The sequence below is a fragment of the Antechinus flavipes genome, chromosome 5, assembly GCF_016432865.1.
Source record: "Antechinus flavipes isolate AdamAnt ecotype Samford, QLD, Australia chromosome 5, AdamAnt_v2, whole genome shotgun sequence".
Lineage (NCBI taxonomy): Eukaryota > Metazoa > Chordata > Mammalia > Dasyuromorphia > Dasyuridae > Antechinus > Antechinus flavipes.
Genome location: NC_067402.1, coordinates 4551657 through 4577075, shown reverse-complemented (window position 1 = coordinate 4577075; position 25419 = coordinate 4551657). Strand labels below are relative to the sequence as shown.

At 46.0% G+C, this 25419-nt stretch overlaps 1 protein-coding gene across 1 annotated transcript in view; it reads left to right on the top strand.

Moving 5' to 3' along the window:
• Positions 1-25419, top strand: part of THSD7A (thrombospondin type 1 domain containing 7A) — a 300913-nt gene that overhangs the window by 226405 nt on the left and 49089 nt on the right. Inside the window, exons 9-11 of the mRNA XM_052000672.1 lie at positions 1740-1855; positions 10337-10469; positions 11451-11554. Coding sequence (XP_051856632.1) covers positions 1740-1855; positions 10337-10469; positions 11451-11554 — 353 coding nt within the window. The remainder of the gene's footprint in view (positions 1-1739; positions 1856-10336; positions 10470-11450; positions 11555-25419) is intronic.

Genomic DNA, 25419 nt, shown 5'->3' with positions numbered 1-25419 from the left:
TGGAGTCACAAAGAGTCAGACACAACTAAAATGACTGAATAACAACAAAATCACAGAGATGGAAATGGAATATCCCAACAAGGGAAAACAAGGCAGTCCCTTGCTGGAGACAGCAGGAAGTTGCTGAAGAAGTTTCTTGAACAGGGGAGTGACATGACCAATCCTTGAGGAAAACTTAATGAAAACTGTATTTAGGGAGTTTCTATATTGGAAAAAAATTGCAAATCTGTGTCCCTGTAGATTCCTAGGAACTTTTTATCAAGGCTAAAGCTTACAAAAAATATAATTCCCCCAAGCTTTTCTGGTCTATATAGCAGTAAAAGTACCCCCGGAAAGAATGGCATGGGAAAATAAGCCCTACTTAAATGAAGTATAATTCTCTGTTTTCAATGAAATAAGTGGACCCCTTGTGCTTCCTGTTTCTAAGCCATCTCAGCAGCCAAATGGGCCTCCTTAGAGATTTATGGTCTCAGTGGTAATAGAAAAGATTAACTCCCATGATCCTTATCTGATTCCATTTTGTACTTATGCCCTTGAATAGGCATAGCAATTAGAATAAATTCAAGCTTATCCTTGACTTAAGACAGGAGCTTAAAAATATCTCAAGACCCATTAAATGGTCATATTTGTTCCAAAAGTTTCCATCTTGTCCTCTGGTGTATAAGAAACGCATGCGACCTTCTTTAAGGTAGCTTGGAAGTCAGATATCGTGGGTAGTTGTTAGTTTTAGGAAGTGTTTCACGCTCTTCCATTTCTCTTAAGACATTTGCTGGCTTTTGTTAAGAGGTTTAAGGGAAGATCAGCTCCATTTTAGAAGGCGTCCTGGAGGGGAGAAATCTGAAAGTCTCGTGCACAGTAAAGAGCGGAGCAGTTTCCTCATCAGACAGATGGTTCACAAGCTCCTGCCAGGCAGGAGTAGAACTCAGAACTCTTTAGAATTCTCCAGCCATGTTTCTTCCACACACCGATGACCTCACATACTGGGGCCCTAATCACCACGGGTAGATGCCCAGTGGACACCATGCTGCTAACTCCAAAGCAGACACTCAAAGTCTCCATGGTTATAAATGGCAGAAGTAGGAAAGTGGATTGGGAAAGTTATTGGGTGGTTACGTGCAACCAGATACGAAGGATGACATCGGCAGGATGGAAAGAGGCCACCAGTGAGTGATAAATGGAGAGAAGGAAAGGCCTGGGGGTCAGGGGAGCTAGTTTGAATCTTGTGCTTGCTACTTATGCCCCTGTGATCTCAGACAAGGCATTTTCTTCCCCTTTAGAACCTTCTTCTCCTCATTTATAACAAGAGGGCTTTGGACATTGAGTCTACAAGGTTCCAACCAACTCTAGAATCTATGATCCCTTGTTAGCAATCTAGATTGGGGTCTTATCAGAAGCTCTCATCTCACTGTATGATTCTCATGGCAGGAGGAGAATAATAACTTGAGTATGTTTAAAAACAAAAATCCCAGTGGTTTAACGATCAAAAGAAGCTCTTTACAAACTCTAGGGTCTAGAAAGACTAGAAGCTGCTGATACAATTCCTAAATAATTGTTGGCCAGATATTATCCTTATTATTGTTATTACAGTGAGCCAGGTGACCTTGGCTCCCTCCCTCTAATCCTATTCACTTGCATGTCACAGCTTCACCTCCCTGATGTCATGGTCACCTTTGAGGATGAAGCCCAAACAACAACAACGAATGTTATTATTAAGCTGATTTTTGTCTCGCTACCTCCAGGTGCCCCGAGAACCTTCGACCTGAAACAATGAGGCCATGTCTACTTCCTTGTAGAAGAGACTGCATTGTAACTCCGTATAGCGACTGGACGCCATGCCCCTCCACCTGCAAAGAAGGTATCACTGGGGATGGGCTGATGAAGAAGGGGCTCTGGCTTCCTCTGGCTGAGGCCATTGGGTGGAATTCATGAACTTTCCCCTCTCCCCCATCAGATTCAGAGGGGGCAGAGTTAACTCATAAAATAACAGTCCAGATGATAGAATGCCAGACAATGACTTGCTTCTGTTTGTTTTAGGGGTATGAATCAAAATGGAAACAACACAGATAGAATTATGATGGATTTTTTTCATCAGTTAGAAATAATTCAAAAAGGCACATATGGTCTTACAAAATTGTCCCTAGAATCAATGCTGGGGCCCAGGGAGGAGGAGAAAAGCTGGTTCTTAAGATAAAGAGCTAGATGACATTTTCCAATTTTGTCTTGCTAATTTGTGCTCTTTGTGACCTTGGGTAGATCACTTACTCTCCCCTTGAACTCAATTTCTTCTTCTATAAAATGGGTTTAATAGCATCTATTTCACAAGTTGCAGTGAGGATTAAAATGAGATAATACATTAATGGGCTTTAGAAATATTAAAATGGCAGCTGTTATTCCTCAACTTCCAACCAGCCTTTCAAAAAGATGTGATGCTAGGGATAACTGGACAGGAGGCTGGGAATTTTGTTTTTATCATGGTCCTTCTACACATGAACAAAATGTCCTGCATTCCCAGTACAGTAGCGTATTCAGTGGCCATTCTGATGTCCTCCTCTTCTTTGATGTCTGCGCCATGTGTGATGCTCAGGACCCACCACCCCCATCCTTTGCACTTTCTCCCCTTTGCCTTTTGTGACATGTACACTCAGAGTTCCCCTGCTCTTGCGATGCTTGTCTCTTTTTTTCTGCTTCTTCTTCATCTTCATCTTCTTTCCATGCTTCCTCCTCATCTTCCTTCCCCTGAGATTTAGGTATCCCTCCGGATGTTGAAGGAACCATTTTCTTTTCCTTTCCCCAATCTTTCTGGGTGCCCCCAAAAGTTCCCATGACTTCCATCATCCTGTGTATGCAGGAAGCTTCCACAACACATCACCACATCCTAGCTCAGCTGGTCAGAGCTCCAGGCCCATGTTTCCAGCGGCCCAATGGAGAGTAGAACCAGTCCCATTACTGACGGTTACTGAATGTCCTGCTCTTGCAAAGCAGGACTCTGAAAGCTCAATGGCAGAAAAGCCAGAGCTTTGGGGAACAGCAAACTGATCCTTCCAAAAGAGCGTGGCTCTATGAGATAGCAAATGGGAAAGCAGCTGGAGCCGGTAAATGACCACTGCCTTTAGCTCCTGAGGAGTGAGGTTCTAGGGCCTGGGTGACTGGGCAAGTTGCTCATCAGGGTTCCTTACTCTCTCATTTTCTCTGAACTTCTGAGTTCAGGTGGCTCTTTCCGATGCCATCTCAGCCCAGCCTCCATTACATTACGAGTAAGAGCTGAATGAACCATCTTCTAAGATCCTAGGCCTCCGCTTCCTTCTTTTATAAAATCCAAGGCCTATGCTGGATCACGTCTGAGGTCGTGTCTCCCTCGGGAATGGCTCTCCGAGGGCTTGGGGGTAGGAAGTCACACTTGTGACTTCAATTCCCCTTTTAGCACCCCGCTGCCACCACCAAAGCATCTGGAAAAGGTAGCAGTCCCCAGGAACCAGGTTCCCTTTCATAGAAATACAATAATCTCGGTTGTTAACTTCAAATGTATTAGAAGACTTTTGTAATTATTAGGAAATCTATAATATGATGCGTGTTGTTTATTTGATCCATCAGGTCATGCCCCCAAATTTCTTTTTTTTTTATCTAATTTAACTTTTAAGGAGCAAAGAAACTAAAAAACAAAGCTGGCCAATCCATCCCCAAAGACCCAATGTATCTTTCCCAGGTTCCCACTGTGCTCTTAAGACTATTGCAAAGTAGCCATTTCTTTGTGCATATATGATTATGCCAACAGTCCCACAGTTACCTCAGTGGGTGCCTTCTCTTCCCTGGGACAAATTGCAGCCCCTCCTTCCTCGGAAGGTGGTCTTTGTGAATTGTTGGGACCCAAAAAACATTTCACTTCATAGAGAAAGCATCTGCTTCTGAGCCTCTCTGTGCTGGATGAGGCTGGTCTTCAGACAGCAGACACAGTTCATCACTGGGCACCCCGTCAGCCCCTTAACAGCTTGTTGAGAACTCTCGGGACTTTGGAGGAGCCTCCAAGAGCCCGGATCACCTCCAGGATCCAATGAGGCGAGAGAAGCCTCGAAGGACAGAGTGACGACGTGAGAGCGAATGCTTAGCCTCTTCTCCAGATATTTCATCCTGGCCTTTTTTCCTTCTTTAAAGCTTCTAAATATTTCTTCCTTCTAGCCGAGTCGGTAATGAGCTGTGTGTTAATGCCCCTGGTAATTGGTGATTAGTTACTGTCACTTATTATTACAAAAGCTGAGCTTGTTCCATGAGATGCAGATGTCTGCAAATGTCATTCGATCCTTGGTGCTTAATAAAGGCCACTAATAGCAAGTCATTTGATATTAATTTCTCTTTAATTGGGGGAAGGGAAGAAGCAAAAGAAAATTACGCTGAGCCCCAAAGCCCAAAGAACTCTCAGAGAAAATCTTAGCCAATGGATACAATATGGGGGCTCCTGTTCCACTTCTCCTGGGATGGTCCAGCAATGTGTCCTTTCTTCTCCATTTTTAAACGGCTCTGTCAATAAAATGGCTAAGACAAGACTGTCCACATTGAGAACAGTTGGGTCAATGAGTCAATGAGTGGAGTTACTCTGTTTTAGACCTTTAAAAACAAGAAATGTGGCCTGTCAAGAATGTGTGGGCAGAGCTATACTTGAGCCAGTGACCATTCAGAGCTCCCTCCAAAGGCGCTTCCTTCCCCAGACAGGCCTGCAGCTACCATTCCTGTACATCGTGGCCCTCTGCCACTCTCACACCAAACCACAAGGGAAGACTCCCATCTGTTTCCTGCCCTACTTTCTGCCTTCCCTTGCCTGCTACCTCCTCTCTCTAGCCTGCCTGAGCAGTTGTGGCTGGCTCTCTGCATACTTCCTCCCAACTCAGTCTGCCCCAGTGCTCAGCTTTCTAGCTCAAGAATCTGTCAGCTCAGTCAATCAGTCAATCAACAAACTACTAAGCGACTGCTCTGTTCCAGTCACTGACAAAAGACTTTTCATTAGCTGTGGTGGTAAAGGCTGTACACGTGGCTGTATTCCTGGTCCCTGGGCTCCACGTTTGACGATCAGAAGAGCAGAGAGTGTCTCTCTGTTGGAATGAGCAAAGTCGGGACCCCAGCACCCCTTGATGCCATGGAATGACACAGAAGGAGGATGGCCTTAGAAGCCAACTCATCTTACAGGAGAGACGGCCGAGACCCAGAGAGACAGGGATTTGCTTTGGTCTTCCTGGTCAGAGGTCAAAGAGCCAAGATTCCCATTCCAAAGCCAGCACTTCCCACTGCTCTGCCCTGTCCTTCATTTCTTCACTTTCAGCAAATGTTCATCAAGGATCTGCTCTGTGCTCTTTAAATTCCTTCTTTGGGAATCTCAACTCTTGGTTCTCCCAGTCATCTCTGAGGAAAGTCCCATCCTGAGACATGGGTCCTGTTGAGCAGGCAGCTTGGTCCAGGGAGAGGAGGATGGCAGTTTGAATCCCTTCTGGACAACACATGGCTGATGTCGGGCCTGTCCCTTCTTCTCCCTGAGCCTCCGTCAACTCATCAGCCAGATGCGGAGAGATGATCCTGGTGACTTCTAAGGCTTCTCTGTGCTCTGAATCTTGGCCCCCGCAGCCACCAAGGGCTGAAGGCCGAGGACTCAAAGAAAGAATAACCAGCATCCTAAGCCAACAGAATGTCCCTGTGGTGAGTTAGGATGAGTGGCTGTGGACTGGCAAGGTGCTGGATGGGGATGTGGGATGGGGATGGAAACCGTCATCTTCTGGGGAGCAAGACCCAGAGGTGGCCTAGAGAAGGTTTTCTCATTACTGTGTACAGAGTGTGAATAATTTATGTTCCAGGGAAATTACATTGAGGGCGACCCACAATTAAAAATGCTAACTGAAGTTTGGCGTCCTAGGAGAGATAATAGTAGCAGAAAATTAATGTGGGGACAGGATGTTTCTTTCTAATTAGATTTTGCAGGTAATTCTAAATTTGTTAAGCACTGTCTGGAGTTGTGGACCTATTAAAATGGGGAGCAGGCTGCTTCTTTTTCAGCAGTCGAGAGAGAAACTGTTACCTGGGAATCCTACAGAAAATGGAGGAAAGTAATGGCTTCTTCTGGGAGCAGCTGTCCCTGAGGATGGTGTCCCACCTCCCCCAGATGGGCCTGGAGAAATCCTCAGTGATAAGCTCAACACCGGTCAGGGAGGAGATCTGAAAGCATCCTGCAAGCCCCTGAATGGTGCTCAAGAAAATTTCCCACAAATCTGAATAAAATATAGTTTCCAAGCAGAAATCATTCAAGTGTCTCAATTCTCTATTTGTTATCCGAAGAAAAAACTGGAGCCCTGCTTCAGACAAGGAATCTGGAGGTTAAGTTTGGATTCGCTAAAGGCCGGAGGGATGTTTGTGGAGGCAACTGTTCTGTTACTCTGAACACTCACCTTCAAGCAGAGAGCCAGGAGGGGGGAGCTTTAATGAGCACCGACAACGGCCAGACATGGAGAGACACTTCTCATCCACTTGGTACAAACCAACCAAATGATTTCCATAAATTGAGACTATGACTCTAAAGAGGAACATCTGAAATATGGAACAGGTCAGCAAGACCTGCATTCAAGACCAGCCAATCTCCATTTCTTCTCAGGGAGAATAATGACATGGATGTTCAGGTCCTGCCTCAGACAGCGACTGACTGTGGGATTGTGGGCAAACCTCTTAACCGCTCAGGAACCCCAGAAACTCTTCTACCTTTGGAAAATACAGAGCAGATCCAGCCAATCTGCTTGGGAGCATTTCCTCAATGGGAGCTCCCTCCTCCAATGCCTAAGTGTCCCTCCAGGACACAACACACACACACACACACACACACACACACACACACACACACACACACACAAGCCCTGGAAGGAGCACAGACTCGGACCATCTCCTATCTGAGGAGCCAAGTTCTTAATGCAAGACCACATGGGCCGTGGGCCCTCCAGCTCAAGGCAGAGAAAGAATAGGAGAAGGATCTCTCCCCAGAGCCAGAGCAGGGCTGCCCGGGAGAGACAGACAGGACAGAGACAGCCAGGCAGGATAGAGAGACACAGACATAGACCCAGAGAGACAGAGACAGAGGGAGGAAAGAAAAAGGGAGTGAGAAAGAGGGATAGACAAGAGAGAAGGAGAAGGAGAAAGGGAAAGGGAGAGGGAGAGAAAGGGAGAGAAAAAGAGGAAGTCAAAGAGAAAGAGAGCCTGAGGCCACATGGCACTTCAAGTCTGACCACACCCTGAATCTGGGTTCTAGGATAATTCATTATAATCTAGTATAAATAATTAATTACAATCAAAACTTTTTCTTAGCACCTTAAGGTTTGCAAAGTACTTTCCATGCTCTGGGCAGTGGGTCTAGTTTAAACTGAGGCTGAGAGAACTAAAGTAACTTGCCCAGGGTCAAACAGCTATAAACCCGAGGCAGGATTTGAATCTTCCTCTCTTCTTCCTCACTCTGGAAGCCTGGGGGCGTCCTTCCCCCTCCCCCCTCCCACCCCCCGCATTTCTGCCGGCGGAAGCTTTGCTGAGATCCGGCTGCCCTCTGAGTGCTGGCCGAGGTGAGACATGGAAGCGGCTCCCTGTGAGGGCCAAGGCCCGTCTCCTGGAGGCCGCCCAGCGCCAGACGATGCCCTGGGCCCAGCGCTCTCCTCGGACCTGCTTCCCCAGACCACCGGGCGGCTGGAACTGAGTGGGGGCCGCGTTAGGATTCCCAGATTCACGCGGGGAGAAAGAGAGCGCCGAGATATACAGAGGAGAGCTCTGGGCAAGTGTGGATGTGGGAATGCGGCTCCCCCTGAGGTCAGGGGAGCCGGCTGAAACCCCAGCACTGCCCTTAACCGGCCCAGTGAGCTTGGCCGATTCATTGCCCTTCCTGCGTCCAGCAGGTGAATGGAAATGAGACCCTAAACTAACCCCAAAGTCCTTCTCTTCCTCCAATGAGCATTAAGGCAACCGAATTCAAAGTCAGGAATGGGCCGATCAAAGCCATCCAGGCTCCTTGGTGAGGGGCTTCCGAGCTTTGGATGGAGGGTGCGTGGGGGGAAAAGGATGCTCCTGATGTGGATCAGGGCCGGGATTGTCTTTTATGCTGGGAGAGAGGGAGAGAAGGAGGGGTTGTAGAGCATTCTCCTTGCACTGTGCTAAGTCTTCCACAAACATGATTTCATTGGAGATCATGGAGATCCCAAACCCTGGCGGAGGGAGAGTGCTAATATTTTACAGTTGAGGAAACTGAGGCAGACAAGTTAAGTGACTTGCCTGAGTTCACACACCTAATAAATGAGGCTGAATTTGAACTCAGCTCTTCTTGACTCTAAGCTCAGTGTCCTCTCCATTGTGCCACCTCACTGCTCTAATTAGAAAATTACCGATGACAAAACCCACGTGGCTCCAAAGTATTTCTCTCAATATTTGCTGCCAGCAGAGCCAGTGCCGAGTTCTGCTAGTCAAGCCCCAGACTTAGACTGTCACCCCCAGGCTTAGCGCGTCACCCCCACCTTAGCAGTCGCCCCCGGCCTTAGCGCATCACCCCCCAGACTTAGACCGTCAGCCCCAGGCTTAGTGTGTCACCCCGGGTCTTAGGGCGTCATCCCGGGCCTTACCTCGTCACCCCCAGCCTTACTTGGAGTGTCACCCCCGTCTTAGCGCGTCACTCCCGGCCTTAAAGCGTCACCCCCAGGCTTAGCGCGACTCAAAGCAAGATGTGCAGCCTGCTTCCCGTGAATAGGAAATGACTGGAACAATCTGCTGGCTGCACGTTGCAAATGAAGCGAGTCACCAGCAAATACAATTGCACATTTAAACTCGGTTTGAAGACGTGTTGCACCTGGCAGCTGAGGGCCGGGTGGCCCACGTGGCCCACGGGGTGATGGGGGGAGGGGGTGGCTTGAGGAGAGGAAGAAGCCGCATTAACGAGATCCGCGACGCATCCCAGCGGGGGGAAGGACTCCGGGAAAGCGGCCCCACCCGAGAGCAGGGGGCAGGCTGGGACTTGTCCATCTTGTCCACACCGTCCGGCAGGACCGCGCCGGCCTCGTTCTGGCTCTAAAAGCCCCGTGGGGGACTTTGGGACGTTTCCCCTGACGCTTAGGGAAGGGTTTCGGTCTTGAAGCATCAGAGCATTTGTATGTTAGTCTACAAAGATCCTGAGGGCCGTCCCGGTCAGCGTGGAATCAGGGAGGCGAAGGACTCGAAATCCACCTCGGATTCTCACTGGCTACGTGGTCAGAGACGAGCCAGAAAAGCGCCTTCTGTTGCCAGGCAATTCCCCACGTCTATAGAGCCCAGAATCGCTATTACATTGGTGAAGGGAGGTTTCCATGCTAGGAATTCTCTAGCATCCTAAGGTCGGACACCGCCCCCCATTCAGAGAGACAGACAGAGACACACACATAGAGAGACAGAGACAGAGACACACACACACACAGAGAGAGAGAGAGACAGAGAGACAGAGAGACAGAGAGACAGAGAGAGACAGAGAGACACACACACACCCACACACAGAGAGAGACAGAGAGACAGAGAGACAGAGACAGAGAGACAGAGACATTATATATCATGTATACACACGCATATCCACCCAGACATGGATTGTTGGGATTCAGCAGAGGCCAATAGAGCAGAAACCTTCGGGTCGCACCTGGGAGGCCTTGGCCACTTTATTTACCCCCTGCGGGTCTCGGTTTCCTCTTCTGTCCGGAGATCAGAGTCAATGCTTTCTCCTACAATTGTTTCTGACTCTAGAGCTGTGACCCTGAGCTCCCTTGACTCAGCAGAGGAGACACGGAGGGGAGGGTGATCGAGGCGACTGGCGGCCCGGCGGTGCTGGGACCGGAGCTAGGACTCCCTGTCCCCCGGCCCCCTTTCTCGGCCCTCACGCCGGCCTCCCGCCCCGGGGTTTTACTCCTCTCTAAAGCTCGGGCGCTTTTCAACCCGTCTCTTACACTTTATTTAAAAGTTGATCAAGCAAGGTCGCTCCCAAGCCAGTTCTTCGTGGGCAGGAGAAGAGGCCGCCGTCCACTCTGTCCGAGACCTGCTTATTCATCCCCAGCAGACCCATTGCCCGGATGTAACTAGGCAGTACCGCGGCTCCCCGGAGAAGGGACACACTTAGAGGCTTTTGGGAAGGCCAATGGTCGCCTCCGCTGGCACTGGCTGGGGCCCTGCTGGCTTGTTCCCCATTCGGGCCTTTTCCCCAGACGGAAATCCCGACGCTCTATCCCCGGGAGGTTGGAGGCATTCCCCCAGACCTGATTGCGGACCCTGGTCTTGGGCCGGGGGGCAGGAGTCTAAAAACACCCCCTCCTCGGCCTCTTTTCAGGGGCCGCTGCGGTGAAGAAGCAGTCTCGGAATCGCGTCATCATTCAGCTGCCTGCCAACGGAGGCCGCGACTGCCTGGAGTCTCTGTATGAGGAGAGGGAATGCGCGGCCCCGGAGGTCTGCCACAGCTTCAGGTGAGCCCCCGGGGCGGGAGTTCCCCCACTCCCACCCCCACCCCGGCCAGCTCCCCAGCCCGTCCTCCGCGCGCTCAAGGAGCTACTGGGGCGCTAAGCTGCCCACAGGCCTGGGGCCAGGGGCCAAGGAACGCAAGATTCGGGAACTTTCAGGGAAGGGGAGCTCCCTTCCAGCTGGAGGTAATCGGAGGGCTTCAGAAGGACAGCCCCCGGGAAGCCCCGAGAGGAAAGGAGGATTCTGGGAGCTAGAAGAGAGGGAAAGGGCTTTGCAAGCGCAGGGACAGATGGCGGGAATGTGTGGCTAAAAGGGGGTAAGGTCAGAACCGCCCCCTGAGGCCAGAATAGCGGGAGCCCATAAGTGAAAGTGAATTAGGGCTTGCCAAGCGCCTGGGCCTCCTTTTCTCATAGCAAATCCCTCAGGAAGATATTCTCCCATCCCTAACAGTGTCAGGCTTGGTATTCGAACTCAGACCATCCAAGTCCAGCTCTATCCATAGCTCCTGCAGCAAGTGCTGTAGGGGCCTCCCACACAGGGAGAAGCCTGAGGCTCCAGGACTGCTGCCAAGGTCAGTGCATTAGATCTGGGCCTGGAACTTTATCCATCCCCCCTCCCCCCAGCCTCTTTCATCTGTATAACAATCGCAAAACTCAGACCACAAAAGTCCCTTCCAGTCAATGATTCTAGGGCTGCCTACTGCCAGTAGGGACTCACAGGATTCCCGAATCCAAGAGCAGCCTCCAGCTGCCCATATGTGAAGGGACTGCCAGGGAGATGCCGGGGGAGCAGCCATTTGGGGGCCACGGGTTCCTACTGCTATTCTAAACAGCCCCACGCCACAAGCCCTAAAGAGAGAACCAATATTGCCGGGTTGCTCCCTGCTCACGGGAGGAGCTGAGAAAGCCTTACATCTCCTGGCACGAGGTGGGTGTGGTTCTCCGCTTTCCACCTAACCACTTACTCAAGTTGCCTATTTCTTTCAGGTGGAAAACTCACAAATGGCGCCGGTGCCAGCTGGTGCCATGGTCCGTGAGGCAGGACAGTCCCGGCACCCATGAGAACTGCGGCCCGGGTCTCCAGGCCAGAGGTAGGAGCCCCAGCTTCTTGAGGGAAGTTCCCTGTTGTTCTTGCCAGTGATGGGCAGAACAGGCTGGAGGAGGGGAGGGAGGAGAGGATGAACCTGCTGGCTGGGCAGCAGGTGGGAAGACAATGGCTACCCCTGTCCACTAAGGCTTTGCTGGGCAGCAGGTGGCACCCACCGGCACCAGGTAGGAGGACAGTGGCTGCCTTTGTCCATGAGGGTTTTGTCTCCGAGGTCCTGGGATGGATCTGTGGCTTCCTTCCTACTCTCTTGCATTGAGGCCCCTGATTTGGAGGCGAGCCTTTGGCTGTGGACCATCAATGTCCTTTCAGGGCAGCCTGTTCCTAGAGCTTCTTCTCGGTTTTACCACCTCAAAGTCATATGCCTAGTAGGTGCTTTAAAATGCTTGTTCTCTCCTTCTCCCCCAACTTAGAGAAGACCTTTACTTTTATTCTGCTGTTTACAGATCGGTCTGGTTCTAACACCCTACTAGCACCTGACTTATATCAGTATACTGTACTTCCCTTTTGTAACCTTGCTGCCCTCTGGTCATCAGCATGTTTGGCTTCCTGTTTAGCTTTGAGTCCCTGGCATCACTGCCTTATAAGAAGTCGCCCCCACGGTCACGTCACAATGCCCAAAGTCATCGAAAATTGACTCTGGTTTCCCTAGGTCCCCTCAGGACCTAGTACTGAACACCTGCTATGTACCCTAACATGGCAACAAGCAGAAATGTGAAGTTCTGGTCATCCCTTGCCTCCCTCACCCCAGCCCAGATGAGGTATTTGAGACAATCTCGTGAGTGGAGAACACAGAAGCTGCTTTGTATACTACTGTTAGACATGGAAGAGCAGCCTAGTGGTCCAAAAAATAAACCATCTCCCTCAGCACCAATTTCTCGCAGAGAGCAACTCAGGCCCAGAGGGGAACAAGGTTCAGTCAGCTAGAAGGATCCTGTGGGCTTTTCTATTGATGCTTCCCAAGAAGTAGCTAAAACAGCATCCTCCCTTCCAAAGACTTCCTCCTCAGTCCCTACTGCTTCCTTTTCTGAGCACAACTTGATTTTTCTTCTGCTGAGCATCAGCAAGCACCCCAGCGTTGCTTAGAACTCAGGAAAAGAGCAGAATTCCAAAGTCTCTCTCTTCCCATCTGGAGCTGCCCTGAGAGAGGCAGAGAGCCCAGGAACAAGGCAGCAGAGATGCCATTTGAAATATTCTGCTTGTGATGATGTTATCAAGTCAGATCACATCCCAAAAAAAGCAAAGAATAGGCTTGTGAGGAAGGAAGGGATCAGATGTGTCAGTAGCAGTCAAAGGAACTTAGTTTTGTTTCACCTGGAGGAAGGAAGGCTGAGAAGGGACAGGACAACTATTTTTTCCAATATTTGATGGATTATCATATAGAAGAGGGAAGACATCTTCATTTAGCCATAGGGGGAAAAAACCCCAGAAGCAATGGGGCAGAGAGGCCAACTGAGGCCAATATCAGGGGGAAAAATCTTACCAGTAAGTGATGCTCAAAAGTGGAATGATTAACCTGGAAGGTGGGGAGCTTCTGCCAAAGGCTTAGTAACCATTTATCATGTCTACGATAGAAGAAGGTCTCTTTCAGGTACATGGCCACTGAGTCCCTTCTGAACTTTAGATTCTGTATTTCTGGTCCTGCCAACCCAACCCTCCCATGTACTGGTCACTTGGCATAAGAGCGGTAATGGTGGTGTCTATCCATTAACATATTATTCTTGAATAATCAACAGACATTGTGGTGATATGCAGGAAGTCCTGGCATTCATTCATCAAACTAGGAAGCCTTCAGCACAAATAACTTCCCCATCAGTGTCTACATCCTCCACAACTTAACACCAACATAAAGTACCTATTGTGCTTTCCTTGGTATCAGGACCTTTCCCCTTCCCTCCCACCCTAGACCCTTTACAAAAACTGAAACAAAAAGGAGTGAGCATCAGTGTCCATGACAATTCTGTTGCATTGGAGCCTGCTGAACAGTTCCAGAGGCTCCAATATTCATCTTGCTTGACCTACCAAGCCTCTTTATATTTGTTTTGGACCATTTCTGTTCCATGTTGTGCAGATTTATAAAAACATCCAGTAGATTTATAGCTAGTGTTCTAGAGGCAGAGTAGCAGCCTAAATAAAGAATTATCCTCACAGCCAGGAAGTCCTGAGTTCAAAGCTTGATCTGACACATACATGATATTGATGCGGTCATTTGGATAATTCTCAAGACTAAGTTAAGAGAAGTTCCCAATCTATTTGAGCAGAGGGAGTCCCTTTATGGGGAATTCCCCATCTCTATGAAATCACAGATCTAGAATGAAAGAAACAAACATAAAAGGAACTGTTGGCAAGGAAATCTCGGGACTCTCATGGAACCAGATGAGTTCAAGTCTCTGTTCTAAGACTTAATCCATTTAATTTCTTAGACTTAGCTTTTTCACCAGCAAAAATAGGGATAAAATTATCTGTGGAAAAGCAGCCTGTTCTAGTGACTAGAGAGCCAGACTCAGAGCCAGGAGGATGTGGATTCCATTCTTGCCTCTTCCAGATGCTAGTTCTGTGACTCTGTCCCTTGATTCTCAGTGCTTTGGAATATAAAGAGAGCTACCACTGGAATCATTCATTCTAAGACCTTAATTCTCCAATACCAGAAACTACTTCCAGGACCTGGACAGCACCCACCCTTTTTTCTCTTATTCAACTATGGGCATTTATTCAGCCCACGTGGCTGTGTGAGGGAGTCATTCTGCCTGGCATTGAAGGTGTTCAATGACAGCTGGAGAGATGGAACATCAAGATAAAATGAAAACGGATAGTACTTCAATGCATGAAAGGATCTGAGCTCACAGATATAAAACTGGAAAGTATCTCCGAGATCCATTAGTCCAATTTCATCATTTTGCAGATGAGGAAACTGAAGCCCAGAAAGAAGTAAATCGCTCAAGATCACGCTTACAGGCAACTGGTTGTTGAAAGGGATAGAGCATCAGCTCAGGAGTCAGGGAGACCTGAGTTCACATCTGGCTGATGACATTTACTAGCTGCATGACCCTCGGCAAGTCACCTAAGCCTGTTTCCCTTGGTTTCCTCATCTGTAAAATGAGCAGGAGAAAAAAAGGCAAACTATTTCAGTATCTTTGCCAAGAAAACCCCAAATGAAATCATGAAGAGTCAGGTACAACTACAACAACTGACAATGAAAGGAAAATACTAATGAGCCCCTGTCATCACATATTTAGGGACAATTAGGTGAGGTAATGAGTAGAGCACTGGACATGGAATCAAGAAGACTCAACTTCCTGAGTTCAAATCTGGTTGCTAGCTGTGTAACTCAGGGCAAGTCACTTAACTTTGTTTGGCTCAGTTTCCTTATCTATAAAATGAGTTGGAAATGGAAATGGCAAACCACTGCAATATCTTTGCCATGAAAACTCCAAACGAAAATATGAAAGTCAGACACAATTGAAATAACCTAACACTAATTTTTAAAAAAAACTTATCGAGAAGGAGAAGAACCCTAATCTGAATTTCAGTGCTCTGGTGGCAAGCCTCCTGTTCTTCCAGGGAAGCTTTCTGCTTCAGGATTTCAATGATGTGACCCTCCCTTTTTGTCTAGGAAAATCACACCTGTGCTGATAGGTGATCAATCTTTGAGATATCTTTTACTTAACAAGTTCACACCTGGTGGACAACATAGAGAGGAGACCCTCTCTACTTAGTTAAGCTGATCCTCAGGCTGAGAACTAAAAATAGTCAGCAAAAGGAAAACAAGCACTACAGGAGAATCTTCAGGCAGAAGAGCTCTCTCCTAAATGCCAAAGATCAGAGAGACCATCCAAGGGATTATGGGCCTTTTTCTGGGCTTTGAATGATATGTAGTGCTATGGATGGATGCCCATAAAGAAAGAAAACAGGGGGATGTGCAGCTAGGTGGTGCAGTGAAACCTGCCCTGAAATCAGGAGGACCTGAGTTCAAATCTGGTCTCAGACACTTAACACTTCCTAGCTGTGTGAGCCTGGCAAGTCATTTAACCACAATTGCCTGAGGAAGGTAGGGAAGGAAGGAAGGAAGGAAGGAAGGAAGGAAGGAAGGAAGGAAGGAAGGAAGGAAGGAAGGAAGGAAGGAGGAAGGAAGGAAGGAAGGAAGGAAGGAAGGAAGGAAGGAAGGAAGGAAGGAAGAAAGAAAACAAGGAAGGAAGGAAGGAAGGAAGGAAGGAAGGAAGGAAGGAAGGAAGGAAGGAAGGAAGGGATAGAGGGAGGGAAGGAGGGAGGGAGTCACAGCCAAGGGATGAAAAAGGCACATGGCAGGTATATTCTGACCATTCTGACCATTCTGACAAGGAAATAAAGGTAGAGGAGAACCAAATGGAAGATCTGATGAGTTCTTAACCAGAAATCTAGTGGCGACATTTTAGGAAGAGGAACACAAAACATGATGATGTTTACTTTATTGGTGATATGAAGGAGGGTTTCTAAGACACCAGATGCCAGAGACCAAGTAGGAATCTGTAATAGCAATCCAGGTATCCTGAATTGACCTACGGGAAGTCAAAATGGAAATCAAGGGCTGGCTATGGGGAGATGTTGTGGAAAGAATAGTCAACAGGACTGGTTAACAAATTGAATTTTGGGGGCTGGAGGGAGAGAGAAGAAGTAGAGGATTTAGATACTTCCACACTTTGAATTTGGGTGCCTGGGAGTAGGAACTAACAGGATTATAGGCATCCAGTTTAAGGGAAATGTGTTGAGTTTAAGTTTTGGTTATAAAATCATCATTTAAAGAATTCAAGAACTGAAGCAAGTAGGGCAGTGATAGCTTAAGGTTATAAATGTCAACTACACACTTACATCACCAATCACAGCACAACAAAGTTCTACTTCACCTTCGAAGCAATGATCACTTGTACATCACTTTCCTTTGGGTAAACAAAGCATCGGTTCTTCCTATTAACATTCTGACCTCTTGGACAATCATTTCTGATTAACTAATCAGCTTAGACCTCTACCCAGCTCTGAATTCTCTCAATCTAACCTGAAAATTAATTTAGAAACATCTTCTGTACTGTCTCTCCCTTGCATCCGAATTTCAACTTTTGACACTTCCCATTTGAAATAGATTTATAAGAATTGTCTTTATTCTTGACTTTCCAATTTCTACCTTCGATCTTGTTTCCTCCATATGTCACTAGGACAGAATGTGAGAAAATAGTCACATGGAAAGAAGCCCTCCCTCCCCCCCAAAAAAAGTCCATCAAGAAAGCAAATGCAATTAAAACAGCTCTTGCATCCTCTGTATCATCAAGTACCATGAAAATGCTTTCCAAACTAATGCTATCAAAAAGTCTGGGGGAGAAATTGATGAGCAAAAGCTGAAATGGATACTTGAAGAGGATCACATTTTACAACTTATGAATATGAAACACTCAGAACCATTACTCAATTTTTTGGTGAGGCAATTGCTGACTTGCCCACGATCACACAGCTAGTGTCAAGTGGCTAAGGCTGGATTTGAATTCAGGTCTTCTCCAGGTCAATGTTTTCTTAGTGTTCTCTAAATATAATCAGTTGACCCCTTGTTCATATATTATTTCTAATAATTTTTAATTCGCTTCTTTGGCAATATAGACTCCAGGTTCTAGAATGGAAGTTTATTAAGTCAACAGCTGTTGTGGACATGACAAAGCACATCTTGATTTAACTGTAACTGGATTTTTTTTTTTACCAGAGAGGAGGCAAGTGATGATTTAGAAGGCAGTTAAGCCATAGCCAGGAGATGGAGTAGCCTAAGCCTTGTCTCTTCAAACATTTCTAGAAAATAAAAGGGTAATGGTATCAGGTCAATGGGAGTGGGACACAGACTATATCATGTTGAGGCATTGACTCAATGGTCACTACAGGGAAGGAGCTCTCCTAAAGTTAGGACTGGGAGCAAAACATGACTTCCCTCTCATTCTCCCAGATCAAAAGGTCCTCCCTCATGCTCCCCTTTCCATCTGTATTTATTCCTGCCCTTTAAAGCTCAGCTCAAATGCCAGAACCCTTGGTCTTGGTTAGCACTTTCCCCATGAGACTTCACTGAGTCCTCTTTTGCCCCTCACTGACTCATGTAGGATTGATTTTAAACTATTTATTTGTGTGCTATATGGATGCAAGAACGGCATCTACGTGGTGCATCTCCACCATCATCTCATGCAGAGCTCTGCAGAAAGTCAATGCTAAATAAGTTTGGTGAAATAAATTGGATCACTACTGCCAAGTAAGACAATAGCTCCGGCCCCGTCTGAGTGTCAAGGAGAGAGGAGCTCTCCCAGACTGAGAACCGGCAAGCATGTCTTTCAGGAGCCAACCCAAAATGCCCCTCAGCACAATGCAGTCTTCCATTTAGCTCTGTCAAGTACTGTAAGAAATAAGAGAAATGTAGGACTGCCTCAGCCCGCTCATAATCCTTTAAGGGAGTTAGTTCAGCCACTTCTGTCAACAGCGAGCAACTTCTGGGAGACTGAGGGTCTAGGAATTTAGAAAATGGAGGAGTCTGCCTGTGGTTGGGAGTCACATGTAGCTGGGATGGGTTTTTGATAGACAAAGTGGTGGGAGTGAGTTGCGATGAAGGGAATGACATAAACACAAGTCGAGAGTTGGGAAAGCAGAAGGCATCTTTGGAGTTGCTAAGTAAATCAATTTAGTTGAATCAAAGAAAGGAATAAAAAACTAGGCAACAAATGATGGAAACAGATTGTGAAATACCTTGAATGCCAGAGGAAGTGATCAATGGAGATGAACATTCTGAGTGGGAGAGCAATTAAAGTAGTACTACAGGAAGATGAATCTATGTTACACTGCACAGAGCATGAGGACAAGGAAATCGGGAAGTTCAGCCTAAAAGTCATTACCAGCCCGGAGTAGATGGCAGTAATGGAAGTGAGAAAGAAGATGCCATCAAGAAAGGACTTAGTCTCTTCATAGCTTCCATCCCAAGAGTATTTTGTATCCAGTGAAATGGATCACCTTTCCACATCTGCATAGTCAAGCCAAGCCTGAATGGAAAAACTGGGCACTGAGTCACCTGTTGTGCCCAGCACTTCATTTTCCAGTTCTTCAAGTCATTTGTGTATCACACTCTGACTTCTACTTTGGGGGCACTGTGGAAGGGGTTAATTGCAAGCCTGCCATTGATGGTAGCTGCTGACAGAGCTGGCATTTAGTGTGCCTGTAGCAAGGAGATATGTGTGTGCTATTTATCATCATTGTGCACTCTGCTCTGACTTTGTTTCTCCTGCCCTGAGGCTGATGTCAGTTAGAGGAACTTGAAATGACTGACTACAAATCATTTCAGGGAGCTGAGCTGTCTTCCCAAGGGGCAGGACACTAAATCAATATTGATTTAAGAGAATGATCTTTGGACTGGGAAGGACAGAACAAAAAAGTGGTTAACAAAGAACTGAAATGGAAGGTAAGCAAAGATCTGGCAAGATAGTCCCTGACTGCCCTTGCTGAGTTCTTGAAAGAACTGGAAGTCTTTACTACTGAATAAAAAGTAAGACAAGATCATGAAGGCTAGAAAAAGGCAAACGATATCTTGGTTCCTCAAAAGACAGAAGAGAATGGAGTTGGTAAACATTCTTTCAGTTAGCTTGAATTGAATTCCTTTGAAATCCTTCACAATTATAAAGAGTTTATTAATGGGCATCTAGAATAGAAAATCAACATGACCACCTCCAGTGTAAGTCATGGCGGAAGAGCTTCATTGCCATAATTGTGCAGTTATTAGATGAGTGGGAGGATCACAATGATGCTGAGTATATCATTTGACTAGATTTCCATAAAGTGCCTAATACAGCCTGTCTCATTCTCTCCTTGGAGGCAAACTAGAGACAGGTAAGCTCAAGGATAACATCATTGGAGGTGCTAACAGAAGGGAGGATTTTCTCCACCATTTATATGATATGAGTATTAGTAGCTAGTATCAAGAAGGCACAACCCAATGTTGTTTCAGGAAGAACTTGGAAAAGCAAGGTTGTTTAAGAAATTCTATACAGTCTGTTCCATCAAAACTGTTGATAAGACTGCAATACCATCAGAATAATTCCTAACTCACCACAAATTTATTCAATTAATCCCTGTATCCAAATAATTTGCATCTGTATCCCAAATGCAAATAATTCAAATAATGACAATATAATCTTTAAAATAACCTTAGATATGTGGCATATAACTGTTACTTAAAGGAAGATATCATCTCTCCTGAGTCCGGTTGGGTCTACCTTGAAACAAATCTATATAAAGTTCTCAACTTATATAGAGAGAGAAGAAAGAAGATGGCTGAACTTATCCATGCTTATGATTCCCAAAGAAGAAAGAAGGGGGAATCCAGAGCAAGTTTCCTTAGCTGCATAGGACCTAAAGAAAAAAGAAAAGAGCATGGGAAGAGCCAAATTCAGGTGACCTGGATTTAATCTGCATTCTCCATCACACATTCTTCAGAGTTTGTATTTAAGCTCAATGGATTTGGGATGATAGCCAGGATCTCCCACAAGCCTGTCCGGTTATCAGCATGACAGGCCAAGCAAGGATAAATTTGAAGTCTTCAATGGAAAAAAATAACTTCCCAGTTACAGGGAAACAGGATGGGGATCAGAAGGAGCTTGTTTAAAAAAAGATCTGACAGTGTCAGTAAAATATAAGCTGTGTGATATGGAATCCAGGCAGTCCTAAGCTACATTGGTGGTTGTCCATTCTTAAGGGAGGGATAGAAATCTAGTCAAATTATATACTCAGCATCATTGTGATCCTCCCACTCATCTAATAACTGCACAATTATGGCAATGAAGCTCTTCCGCCATGACTTACACTGGAGGTGGTCATGTTGATTTTCTATTCTAGATGCCCATTAATAAGATTCCACCTAGGATGCAGTCCTGGCCACTAGTGTTTTTTGAGAAGACTATTGAGAGGAGAGGGCAACCAGGATCCATAGCGGAGCCTAGAGTGGGTTTTTAAGGATGATCAATAGGATGACTGTCCTGGGAAAGAGAAGCTTAAAAAAAGAATGGTAATTTGAAGAAATGACACATGAAATATATGGAGTAGGTTTTCTCTGAGAGTCTTAGAGGTAGAAACAAGAGACAAGGGGAAGAAATTGCTTAGAAAGAGTTGAGTTGACATCACAGAAAAGCTTCCTAAGATTTAAAGTGATTCAAAAGTGAATGGGCTGCTTGAAGAAATAGTAGAGTCCTCTGGGTGGGAAGTTTTCAATAGGGGCTGAAGGAACAATAGTCTAAGACCTTATTGATGACTTTGTGATCAAATATGTATATTCCCTCCAACTCTTGAGTTTCTCTGATACTGGGATTTCCATGGAAACATTTTGGCACAGATTCTCCGAAATTTAAACAAACAAAAAAAAAGGTGAATAATCCTCCCCTCACATACATACTTAATGTTTATGAAAGTTTCAAGCTAATTTCCAGGGTCCCAATGCTGGCTACTGCAGACAAAATAAAAGTTAAAAGGATTTTTCTTATCCCATTCTAAGTATCAGGAATGCTTGGTGAAACTTTGGATTAGAAAGAGGGAATATGATTAGAAATAACAATGTTGATCCAAGTGGCTCTTTTTTGCATCTATTGCATGTGACTGTGAATTTAACTCTCAAAAGAGTCAATGGGGATTGAGCAAATTTAATTATTTTAATTATTACATTTGCCCCATGGAGGTCTCTGGAATACTTTGACAATGATTATTCTCACTGACTCCCAAGTGATGTTCTAGATGGGCCTCAAGGTCCCTCTTCTCCAGTAATCCCTGGCAGTGCCTTTTCATAATTCCTGAATGTACCAAGGAAGCTGTATCTCATTGGTAACTGCTTTGAATCAGATCAGAAAAGCAAATGCGACACCCTCGGCTTCCTCTCACGTGTCAGTCACAAAGAGAAACGAGGAGCCAATTTCATTCCCTTATTGCAAATTGTGTTCCCCACCTAAGCTTCACAGCCCTGCGATCAACAGCTGGGTGCCTCTCACCTTATTTATCACCCAGGATTTATTTACTATCTCAATGAGGTCTCTTAATAACTAACTCACGCAAATCAATCTCCTTTGACTTTTTAGTTTTCATCGATTCCTTCTCACTCGTGGCTTCCCTTGTGAGCCTCTGAGCAAATCACTCATCTCATCTCCCATTCAGTTAAACATTGCTTCCAGGGCCTGATCTGTGACTCCAGTGCTCTTATCTTGGATGAGCCATTCTGCCCGCCCTGAGCAGGAGATCATCTTGGTTGGTGACACTCAGCGGCTTCTGCTGCCTTGGGCATGGATTGAACATTTTCTGCCATGGACTTCTTATTGTGTCACATTATTCAAATTTCCACTGCGTATTTCCATCGGGCTATATTTTATATAATTCTAAGTTTGACAAGTGCACGGTTGAACATGTGGGATTATTTCATGAAATTTGTTGTTTTCTCTAATCGGTATCTAATCGCAAGCCATTTTTCCCCCAAAGCCTGTCTATGGCTACCACATAAATCTTCTTTACTAATCCATGACTGCTCTATTTTCCAACAATCTTCTCAAAACTCATTTCACCCTAGAAACACTCTAGGTTGTTGGATCTTTAATTCAAACTGGAAAGGACTTTGTCAGTCCAGACCCCTTATTTTATCAATGAGAAAAGTAAGCTCCACAAAGAAGAAATGACGTGCCTAAATCACACAGGGTGCAAGATCCAGGTCCTGAGACTCCAGATCTCCTGCTCTGTCTGTTGATGAGGCTCCTGCTTAAACTTATTGGACCCTCCTGACTCTCCCTATTCATTTGGTTAATATCACTGTGCGTATCCTGAGTTTCAGCTCCTTTGGTTTATAACAACAGGCCCATGTGTCCATTAGCATGGTATCTGATGGTAACTAAACTGCCCACACCTTATTGCGAATTCTCTCCTGTGTCCCTGGGCCTTCTCTTTATTTCTTGCCCCAGTGCAGGAAGAGCAGGTTTGATATGTCAAGTTGCAATTCTGGAAGTGTTGTTCAGAGGGAAGGAAACAAGGATCAGAGGGGCAAGACTTAATCTGGATTACAACCAACAAGCAGAAAGGATACCACGGACTTCCAGAGGGCAGGGTTTGGCAATCAAGGGAAACTTGGTCTGGTTTTGATAGTTGCCCCATGTCAGAAGGAGGAAAGGATGATTCTGAAGCAAGGAGCATCTGTTCTAGTATGGCCTTTGCCTCCTCTTAATTTGGTACAAGTATACCTACCTGATGTCTTCACCCAATAGGACGGCTCAGGGAAGTGGAAGGAAGTTGGAAAAAAAGGATAGAGTCTTGCCCCAATGCAAGCTTCTATTTGGGTTCCCATTTCTGGTGTCACAGGGAGGGACACACCAGTCAGACAGGGAGTTACAAGTTTCTAGCCTGGAAAGTTCCAGGTATGAAGCAGCTAGGTGATATTATAATGGATGGAGCAGTAGACTTGGAGTAAGGAAAATCTTACTTCAAATATGGCTTCAGATATTTGATAGCTATATGATACCCAGCAAGTTACTCTCCTTCTCTGCCTCAGTTTCTTTATTTGAAAATGGGGCTAATATTAGCACCTACTTCCTGAGATTGTCATGAGGATAAAATGAAAATTAAGGTGCTATGTAAATGCTAGCTAGCATCTATAAATGAAATCTTTCAGAGAAGGGGAAAGTCTAGGACTGACAGAGAGCAAGATGGGTTGGGCACTGATAAGTACAGAGCTATCTTATTACAACAAAGATTATGCTCACAGTTGTTTCGGCTTCACATACTTGTCAAATATGACTTCTCTATCCCTCCTCTTTAATTACCATCCCTGGGTGCCATAACCCATAATTGTGGAATGAATCTATCGGTGATTAGACTAGAAACAGATTTGATACCTACAAGCCCTAAGACCCAAATGGTCTTTATGGCTATATCACCCTCTTGTTTCTTGGCTCCCAGGAGATTATGCCATTAAGCCCAGGAATTGTCCCCACTATGGACACGGTGGGTAACCCATGTAGCATTTTAGTACCATCCAGCTTTAAAGCTCTCTTCACATTTTGAGGTCCGAAAATCTACTTTTTGGTTTGGAGTGCTCCCTTATATCTAACAGAAATGGTCTTTGGAAATTGGAAAAGAACAATGGTCTTTTCTACAAGGTGAATGTTATCTCCCATGGCACTATCGGCTATTCAGAGGAAAGTTAAAGCAGTCATGGAATGCCTGGATTTCAGAGCTGGGAAGAACTCTGGTGACCATCTACACCTGAAAGGAATCTTCACTTTAATATAGTCCACAGGTGATCACCCAGCCTCCCTTAGGGGCCTCCAGGAAAGGGGAGTCTCCTGAAGCGGCTGGTTCCCTTTGGAACCAGCTTTGATGGGGAGGTGACAACCACCCTCACTTAGACTCTGCTGCTAGTGCTGCCTTCTGGGAACAAGCAGAACCAATCCAATCCCTTTTCCACCTCTAAGTTCCAAGTCTCTAAGAACTTGAAGACAGATTTCATGTCTCCCCGGAGTCTTGTCTTCTATGATCTAAATGTCTCAGATCGCATCTCATGAAGTCAAGGTTCTTCCCCTCTCCATTGCCCTACGTGAGACTTCTATCCACAAAGAAACGGTGAACTTGGCTTCCCTCTCTCATGTGGCTCAGTCTGAAAATGTAAGAGGAAAAGCAGGTGACCTGAGCTAGACCCACTACTTACAATGCCCAAATTCCAGTCATAAATACAGCTGCCATCATCCCATTAAAGAGAGACTGAGACAGAAGCTTCTGAGCTGCCTGCATTGTGTCTGTGGTCATTGTTCAGTTGAAACAACTCCCTTGTTTTTTTCTCCTTGGGAAACTTGCTTCAGGTTTTATGAAGTCAGGAGGCCAGATGGCTTCCTCTCCACACACTGATTTGTTCTTGCCTAACAGGAGGAAGTTAATTTCTTACCCTTTTCCTGCATTTGAAAAGTAAAATTTCCTCCCAGTATGAACCCAAGTCATCTGAGATTCCTGACCAAACTTCTCATGGATTTTTATGGTCATCGTATAAACCAGAGCTGCTGATTATTGAGTTAACTTGGAGTCATAAACTTCAAATCTTCAGCACTCCTTAGGGTTACCTAGAGTCATCTCGCACTTACGTGGCTCTGGATTCTATTGTTCATAAGCTCTAAAGTTCCCCCAGACCCATCGCAAATAATCTTCCTAGCAATGAAGAAAGAGTGTGCTTACAATGAAGTGCAAGGTCATTAAGCAGCAGCCGGCAGAGGTCGAGCACCAGACCTTGCTACGAAAATTAGCTCCTCCCAAATTTCCAAGGAGCATAGCTTAGCCGGCACCCTGAGCTAGGGCAACAGGAACACAAACTAGATTTAGGAGTTCTTCCTGTCTGTACTTGGTCAGTTGATCACAGACTGGTGAGAAGGATAATACGGCAGCATCCACATCGGTCTTTTGGTTTCTTATGATGAGGGACAGACAATCATGAAAACCCCAGGTTCTTGCCAGTTGCACAGAATCATGAAAATCCCAGTACTTCGGAGTGCGCTACTTCTCAGGAACCCGAATCTCAAGATGCCTTTTTTAGTCTCCTGGAATATCTCTCCCCAGTTCCTTTCCACATTCTCTCCTTTTTGAGACTGTGCCCAATCTCTCGCTAAGCATCCTGTATATGTTACCAGCCAACCAGTGGCTCAGCGGACAGAGTGCTGGGAATCCGAAAGGCTCATCTTCCTGAATTCGGATCTGGCCTCAGACATTTACTAGCTGTGTGACCCTAAGCAAGTCACTTCACCCTTTTTGCTTCAGTTTCCTCATTTGTAAAATGAGCTGGAGAAGGTAACGGCAAGCTACTCC